The sequence below is a fragment of the Petaurus breviceps genome, unplaced genomic scaffold, assembly GCF_028583685.1.
Source record: "Petaurus breviceps papuanus isolate PSGF00001 unplaced genomic scaffold, PetGlider_PUasm1.0 90762, whole genome shotgun sequence".
In the NCBI taxonomy this organism is placed as follows: Eukaryota; Metazoa; Chordata; class Mammalia; order Diprotodontia; family Petauridae; genus Petaurus; species Petaurus breviceps.
Window position 1 is genome coordinate 1,667,346 of NW_027187339.1, and position 9,313 is coordinate 1,676,658.

The window sequence follows — 9,313 nt, forward strand, 5'->3', positions numbered from 1 at the left end:
AGTCAGAATTTTTGTAGTACAAATTTAGAGTCACATAAAACTAAAACCCTTTTAAACACTATCCTTTTAAAGGGCCTAAAAGTTACCAGGCTAGGTCCTGTTTAGCCACCTGGCTCCCTGCTGCTTGGGGGTACTCATTTCCACTTGATCTGTTGCCTCTCTTGGTCCACAGATCTGTAAAATGGACCTGTATTACGGCCATAGTCTTTGGGGGAGGGGGGTGGGGTGGAACAACTTCTGATTGCTTTTCCTTCTCTAGAAATTCAAGCATTGCATCTTATAGGGTGTAAGTTCTCTATATTTTACTCTGGAAGCTGTTGGAAAAGTACAGTATTTTTAGATGACAACCCCCAATCCCAACACAATGAACACAAAAATGTGAATCCTTTTACCAAAAAAAGTTTAAATGAGATTCCTTGTCTTATCTCCTAAATCACTCAGCAAATGCCTTAAAATGTATCCCAGACCATCTCTGACTCCAGTCCAAACTGACCTCTGTGAGTAATGGGAATAGAGGTGGCTTAGCAGTATAATGATGGTTTCTAACCACTTGGGATATCAGACCCTCACTGTAAAGGAAGTTATCAAAAATGCAAGTGTCCATAGCTTTTGAAACTCCACATCAGGCTTTTAGTTGTTTTTTTAGTTGGTTGGTCAGTTGGTTTGGTACAGGAGTGGGGAACCTTCAGCCTCAAGGCCACATGTGGGCCACTAGGTCCTCAAGTGTAGCCCTTTGACTGAATCCAAATTTTACAGTTTGGAATACAGGGGTTGTTTGGATTCAAAGGGCCACACTTGAAGACCTAGAGGGCTACATATAGCCTCAAAGCCACAGGTTCCCCATCCCTATGTTTAGGCCTTTTTTTTTTAAGCCACTAACAAATTCTAGCAAGTTCAGTCTTTAAGTCATGAATCTTTGAATTACTCAGCTAGTTGCAGGTTTAAGAGTGTGGGTTGCCAGGGAGGGCCCCATGAGCAATTTCCTCTAATTTTTCTGAAGGTGGAGGAGGAAATCAGCATGACACAGTTGTTGATGGGTTCTTCTGCTATAAGTGAAGGGCACAGAAGAAGTCAGGTTTCTCACAATGGAAAAAATGACATTATGTGAAATTTTTTATGACAATACAACATTTTATTTAAAAAGTATCTCATACAATTCAGAAACCCCACAATGCATTATTTAAATGACATGGTTCCATTCAATATCACTGAAAGTAACAGCTACTTGAATAAGAAGTGATGAGATAGAGAAAGAGGCAGTAGGAGAGTAAATCCATACATACTTTAATTCCAAGTTAATTTTATATCTGAGTTTGATAGAAGCTTCTGTATCTACATGGCTAACCCAACAGCCAGGCACATTGGTTCAATTTCACACTATGAATCTCTATGACCTAGAGGCAGCTCAAGATAGGACAGAAGTGGTGGGAAGTAATCAATCCACGAAGGACTAGGAGTTTCTGTGTTGAGGAATAGCAAGGAGGCCAGTGTCACTGGATTATAGAATACTTAGAGGAGGTGAGTAAAATGTAAGAAGACCAGACAGGTAGGAAAGGGCTAGGTTATGAAGAGCTTTTAAAAGAGAGGATTTTCTGCTTGATCCTGAAGATAATGGGGAGCCACTGGAGTTTATTGAATATCAGAAGTAATATGGTCAGATCTGCTTTTGTAGACAGACTAATTTGACAGCTGAGTGGAAGGTAAATTGGAGTAGAGAGACACTTGGGGCAGGGAGACCCATCAGCAGGCTACGGCAATAGTTCCAGGAATGAGGTGATGAGGGTCAGGAGGGTTTCAGTGTCAGAGGAGAAAAGGGAGCATATACAAGTAATGTTAGGAAGGTATAAATAGCAGAATTTGACAACTAATTGGATATGTAGGAAGGGGTTTGAGAAAGTGAGGCATGGAGGACAATGCCTAATTTGTAAGCATAGGTGACTGGGAAGATAGAGGTACCCTCAGCAGGAAGGGAAAAAATCCACAACTACCACCACCACCACCACCAACCTTGTTGGAAATCTAAAGTGTATTAGTCCATTTTACCTCCTTAGTAAGAATAATAGACTAAGAATGGTTGGATTTGTATAGCTAAGACTCTTGTCATGCCCCATTCTCATCATTCTGAAGATCAGCTCTTGTTTCTATGTGGGAGGCATAAGTTAGGTGCACTCCACTAAGGACATCAGGGTCTGGTGGCTCTCCAGCTTAGTGACAACTCACATCACTGACCCACTTCTAGTGGGGAAGTGAATCCAGCCAAAAATACAAATTCTCCCTTCACTCTAGTCATTCTCCCTCCTCCCTTTTCCCCAGTGATCTCAATGCTTTTAGGAAAATGAAAAGTAGCTCCTCCAATCCAGTCCTCAGTCCCTTCCTTCTGAGATTACCTTCCATCTACTCTGTATCTTGCCTGTACATTGTTATTGAATTGATGTCTCCTTCATTAGAATGTGAGCTCCTAGAAGGCATAGACTAGTGTTTTTGTCCAGGCTGGACATCCAGCCTAGGATTCAAAAAGAGCCTGGCACATCATAATCTCTTTTTTTTTTCTTTTTTGAAGGGGAGGGGGAGGTAGGGCAGTTGGGGTTAAGTGACTTGCCCAAGGTCACATGGCTAGTGTTTTGTGTTAAGCATCTGAGGCCAGATTTGAACTCAGGTTCTCCTGACTCCAGGGCCATTGCTCTATTCACTGTGCCACCTTGCCACCCCACACATAATAATCTCTTAATAAATTTTTGTTAACTGACTGATTCAGGAAAAAAGTTTGGGAACTCCTGGTATAGAAAACTTGAAGTGAGTGTAGACTGACCTCAGGACGTAACTTAGAAGTAAGTTGGGTTGTTTTTTGTTTTTAACTAAATTCCTTTTGTAATCCTGAATTCTTATCAGCTATCTCTATATAATAAAAGAAAATTTTATGAAGGATTCTAATTAGTTAAAGGTTTTGATTAGTGAGAGTTTTGTTGTACTTTTAAGTTTCAACTCCCATCTACAGAAGTTAATGAAATTATAGACAACAGAAGGAGCCACTTACTTGTGCTATATGTTAGCCTGACAGGAGAAGTTGGCACAGATGGTTTAGAGTAAAGAGGTCAGATTCATAAGTCTGCACCACTGCCTTGCCCAAACCAGATTTTAAAAGTTGTTGGGAAATGTTTAACAAAATGAATTATTATAATATAGATGTTAATTTGTGGTTTTCTAAGGATCAGGTTTCTTTGAGTTTGACATCACTGCTTTAGAGGGCAGAGTGAAAATAGCTAATTTTAAAAAGGAAACAATCCATCCCATAAAAAAGGACTAAATCTAGAAATGATTAAGATTCAATAAAGAATTGAGATAGTAAAGTGATGACCTAAAGATGGACAAGAACAACTCTCAGGCTGTCCTCAGGATTTTATTTTCTTTAATTGAAAAATAGCTAATATGGTTATTGTTAAGTAGGATGTGAGTTTTGTTTTAATTAACATAATAATTCCTCTGAGGACAATTATAATCACATGATACCTTAAATTCTTGTTCTCTTGCTGTAGTGACAATTTAATTGCACATCTTATTGGGAGATAAAGTTTTATATTATTAATGAATAATGAATTCCTCTTCTAATTCCTCATCCTGAAGTGGAGGTGACCCCCAGGGTTCTAGGAGGTGCAGTGTCAGGGGAGTACAAGTAGGGCTGGGAAGAGCCTTGGCCATGGAACCCAAAAGCCAGCTCTGTTACCACCTAAATGACCAGAGATAGACTTATTCTGTCTAGAAATTCATTTCTTTCTCTGCAGAATGACTGGATGACCTCTGAGGTTCCTTTCAACTCTGAAGCTATGATGCAGCAATCTTTCTAGCAGTGAATCCTGTGCTTCTGAGTTTACCAAATCCAACCACCCTGGAAAGACCTTCACAACAGGTCCCAGCCAGGGTTTAGGCTATGTGTCAGCCCTGGGAAAACCAACTTGGAAAGGTTATGCATTTGAAAGCTAGCCATCATGGGATCATTCAGTCAATAAACATTTACAGAGCACTTACTGTGAGCCCAAAGAGAGACAAGATACATCCTCTGCTCTCAGGCTTTGGCCCCAACAGTTCATAAAGTCCCTTGATTGAGGAATGGAGCAGTAATTATCTTGTAGAGGGCATATCCATGCGAGTAAAATCAGGGCTGTTTTGTGATATTAAAAATAGGCACCTTTTGGAGATAATAGGGGAGAACTTTATATGGTTATGGAAATTAGGAATGCAAAAAAATTAATCATATGCAGGCCCCAGAAGCTGAATAAGAAAAAATATTAATAAACCAGAAAGATATAAAGTAAATCACTTATCATTTTGAGGAGAATAAATATAAGGAATAAAATTAAAGACAGAAAGAAAGGTCCATTGTGCTCAGCACTTCTGTAGCAGCAGTGAACTAGAAACAAAGTCATAATTTCCCATCAGTGTAGTGAAATAAATGGTGGCACATAAATGAGATGGGATGTTGGCATGATGGAAAAAACAAAGCATATGAAGACTGAAAGGGCATTGGGAAACTTAGATGAACTGATGCAAAGTGAATTAAGCAGAACCTATAAAACAGTCTACACAGTGACTCCACAATGTAAACATAAAGAGCAACAAAAATCAAAATTGAACTCTGTATTGGTCAGGCTTGGGCCTAGAGAGCTGCTACAGGATGCATCTCCCTCCTGTCTTTGCATAGCTGGGGCACTATACAGGTAGAAAACAGCCTATACTGTCAGGCTTGATTATTGTGTGTATTAGTGTTTCTAAAATGCTTCTTTTCTCTTTTTTTTTTCTTTGTTATGAGAGATGCCTGGAGACAGGATGTATTGGGAAATGAAATTTATATAAAAGCAAAAGATATCAATAAAATGTTTTTAAAGCAAAGAAGGTGAAAGGTGATATCCCATTTCTCAGCCTCATCACTTATCATCATCTGCCTATGATTTCATTCTACATATACTTCCATGACCAGTTAATTCACCTCTTTATAATGGATAGAATTTACAGAATCATCAGACAGTCCGTCTGTCCGTCTGTCTAGCTGTGGTTCATCTATAGATAGGAGTCTGTGCCAAATTCTGACATCTGAGATCGCTTATGTTCTCCCCAGCAATACTGAGCACAGTTTTTGGATTTGTGCATCTCTGTCTCTAAGACAGCAGACTGATTGATGTCATACTTAGCTAGCATCTGAGAATTGCATTTGGAGCTGCAACCTCTGACATGGGCACAACATAGAAAAGAGGTAAAAGCTTAAGGAGAGCTCTCCAGGCTGATTGGTCTTTCTTCCCTGCTGTCCAGAGTTCTTTGTACCCCACCTGGCAAACAATACCAGGGGACTTTAACCCAGCCAGTCAGACAAAAGCCCGAAGTTCTGTCTGGCTTGTTCTCTTTTTATCTACAGCCCCTAATAAAATTTCTCCTGCATGGGAGCAGAAAACAGAAGTAGGACCCTCGAATCCTGATGGTCCCTGCTTGCTTCTCTCTAACTTGTAGCTCTTGTTCTGCTCACTCTTGTGGTGAGCCAGAATGAGTCTGATCCCACTTCTGCATGAAGTTAAGTGGTTGTGTGCTCTGCAGACCACTTATCACACTTTTCAGTAATAGCAGGTGACATTCAGGGCCTGTCTCCACCACTGCCAGGCTGTGCCTTGACTGGAACAGCCCTTCACCATTCTAATGTGCTTCTAATCCGCCATGGGCTTCAAAAACAGATGAGCCAGCTGGACCGAAGGGTGGGTTGAATGAATAAACAAGCCCAAAGAGTAGTTCTATGAATAAAGTATACAAATTCTTGTCCATGGACCTGTGGTGGCCAGCTCACTTGGAGACTTTTGGTTTGAGTCCTTGGATTGCAGAGCGAGCACACCCTACACTTTCCTGTCCCTTGGCCTTTTCATACATTTTGAACTCCTTTTTACCATCTCAACCTGTTGAACACCTCCCCCCCCCCCATTTTTAAAGACCTAATGCAGTTGAACAGATATTTATTACCAAGCTCAAATGCCAAACCCACCAAGTCAGAAAGCAGCTTTCCTGCTCTCTGCCTCCCTCGGCAGCTATGCCATAGTATTGTCATTTGTCTTTTCTTTCTTGGTTCAAAATTCCTTAAAGACTTGGTCATGCCCTTTAGTGCCCTGTGTGTGCCTCCTGAGTGCAAAGCAGCAATGTCGAAGCACCTCAAGAGGAAAACTACTCGAGATGTACTGGGTTGCAGGTGCTCTCAGGTGCACAAGGCTCCAGGATGCTGTGCTGCTGCTTTCAGGAGCCATACCGCAGTGGGAGAGAACGCACTGGGACTTCATGAGCTTTAGCCTTCATCATGCGAGCTGCTGCATTATCCCCTGGCTTGCCTTTTCTGTCTTCAGCTTCTTGCATGAAGCTGTATATATTTATGTGGCTCTTTGGCATTTTCTCTTGAGCTGATACTGATTTTCCTTTGATTGGCAATTACCACCTTCTTCCCCAGGCCTGGCTGTTTACAGGAGTACTCACTCTTTTTTCCTCATCTTTGTCCCCAGTCATCAGATTTTGGAAGCCTCTACCTATCTCACAGCTCAGCTGCTGTGTCCGTTTCCATTGGACCTCTAGCAAGGCATTATTAAAAACTGACTTCCAGAATGAACAAACTTGAGCCAGAGGAACTGTGTATGCCATTGTCATGTTATATCAGTGATAAGTAGCATGTTATTGTGGCCTGGAAGCCAGTTTCAGAATCCAAAGACCTGCACTCTACTCTTGCTTCTGACTCATACTAGCAAGTCCATGCCCCCAGAAAACTCTCAAAGACTGGGAGTTACAAAACATTGACATGTCTGAAATTGGTAAAGAGTTTTCTCCTTGGCCATGAGTGTTCCTCACTGCCAAAGTCAGCATCCAAGGATTCTGACTTCTGGAAAGCTGGCAAATGTGCTCTGCACATCATCTCCCACCCTGCCTCCTCCTTTGCAGGGTAGAGATAATGTTGGTCTTTACTACTCACAAAGGTCTTTTGTGAATATCAGTTTTTCTCATTTTTTCAATCAAAAGCCATGGCCAAGGGAAGGAACAAAAAAAGATATAAGAAAACATGTCACTATCCTTGTTCCCATTTCAAACTGAGCAGAATAGAACAGGCAGGTACAGAGGCCACATAGTTTAACTCTCCAAGTTTGTAGGGGGCTATGTGTTGACCTCTAGAGTTTAACTGGATATTCCATAGCAAGCTCCTGTTATTATACCTTTTGAGGGAATGATTTCAAAGTCTAGGAAAGTTTTCACAAAATAAATGTCAATATATAGAGCCTGTTAGTGTTATTCTTCAGTTGAGTGATGATTAATTTTGTCTGATACAGAATGTTCCCCAAGTCTGACAGGGCCAAGCCTGGGTGGTCAGGGTGGTAGGAAATGAAAGGCTGTAAATCTCCTGGGAAGCATTCCACAGGTCACTGGACTACTGCTTTTCCATTAACCTTTACTTCCTGGGCAGCACAGGGCCCAGGAAGAGACAGAGAGTCAAGCTCCAAAACAGCTTCTCATTTGTCATCTGTTCTTGGCCTATCTCAGATGATAGCAGCAGCTCACATTTCCCAGATTCCTCAGTTCTTGACCCCCTGTTGTTCATGACTGCAATACTTCTCGCCACTTTTTCACATCTCCTTTGAGTATGGGTCCAGCCTATGATTTCTGGCTTTAGAACCTTAGCATCACAATCTTGCTAATACTAGCAGTAAGGACTGAAGGCCTTACACAATCTCACTCTCTCTCTCTCTCTCTCTCTCAGAAAATGACATTAATAGGGAATGGGGATAAGTAGTCCACATCTTAAAGATTCCTAATGAAGCAACACTGAGGAATAGAGAGGAATAGATTGGCATTGTTTCTCCTACTTAGCTGGGTCTGGGGACTTTCATGGGCCGGATGAGTCTATCATATTCCAGACTATAAGCAACACAACATTTACCATAACTCACTTCATTAGACGAATATTTAAAGGAAAGCATAGAATATATAGACTTAGCTTTTAAGGACACCATCTCAAGAGGGCACATCATTGACCACAAAAGCACCTTTTCTCTAAAATAGGAAGAGCTAGCCGAATGGACGCCTGGTCTGACCCAGCGTGGTGGCATTTCTGATGTTCTCACATAACACTTACACGTTCCCTTTCATTTGTGCTCTAGGTTTTCTGTCCCAGCTGGTTGCTGACCGGCCCTTGACTGAATGCATCCGCGCAGGCCACTACGCTGCCAGCATCATCATTAAGCGCTCTGGCTGTACCTTTCCAGAGAAGCCAGACTTCCATTGATGAGCAAAAGGAAGAGCCCAGGGGGAAAGACAGTGCCCAGACTGGTTCCTACTCATCTCCTGCATCCTGGCTTCCATACTCATATTACTAGAGAAGATCTTTTCTTACTACAGTGATACATACTCTTAATTTAGGGGTACGATGCTTAAGTAGAAGCTTTATTCTCTCATCAACTTGAAAAAGTGGTATTATTTACACAATTTGATAGCCTCATTCAAATGTCAATTACTTAAACAGTGTTATAACATTTCATCTTATTCATTTTCAATTCCTTTGTAAATTCATGTGTCTAGGAAACTGGCTAATTTTTTAAATTTCTGCTTTGAACACAGAGACGCTTTCATAATTTCATAGATATAAAATGTATCAATCCTAACATCAATTTAAGCTTTTATATGCATATATTTAATTTAGGAGCATATATATATATGTGCAAGGCATATATATTTAAAATTAAGGTACAGAAATATTTATGCTAAGCATCTTATCAAGATATGCCAAATAGTCTCTTCAATGCACACTTCAAATATAAAATGAACTTTGGTTAATTTAACAATTTACCAAATTTTAGATTATATTAAAATATTCAGATCATAACCTGACACTTCCTGATGGTACTATGTAATTTGATACTGATAAAATAAACCTTGTCAAATATGAATTATGTCTTTCTTTCCTTGCCTTGCTGTCAACAGTTAAGGGGTGGGAAAGAGGGTCATTTTATTTAAATTTCTTTTTCTTTTTGGAGGGCAATTGGGGTTAAGTAACTTGCCCAAGGTCACACGGCTAGTTTTTGTGTTAAGTGTCTGAGGCCGGATTTGAACTCAGGTCCTCCTGACTCCAGGGCCGGTGCTCTCCTCACTGTGCCACCTAGCCACCACAAGAGGGTCATTTTATATTGGGGACTGCATTTGGGCCCTAGAGAAAAGGAAAAGGATGAGCCCTCTATAAAGTTCTGCTTTTGGTTCCTGAGCTTTGTATTCCCAATGAGATGTTATTACATCTTTAGGAATTTGGTTTAAAGAT

At 40.7% G+C, this 9,313-nt stretch overlaps 1 protein-coding gene across 3 annotated transcripts in view; it reads left to right on the forward strand.

The window, feature by feature from the left end:
* ADK (adenosine kinase) overlaps positions 1-8,948 on the forward strand; it is a 647,588-nt gene extending 638,640 nt beyond the window's left edge. For all 3 annotated transcript variants that reach the window (XM_069068290.1, XM_069068291.1, XM_069068292.1), the window contains exon 11: positions 8,163-8,948. In XM_069068290.1, coding sequence (XP_068924391.1) covers positions 8,163-8,287 — 125 coding nt within the window. In that variant the 3' untranslated portion in view covers positions 8,288-8,948. The remainder of the gene's footprint in view (positions 1-8,162) is intronic.
* The last annotated feature ends 365 nt before the right edge of the window (positions 8,949-9,313 follow it).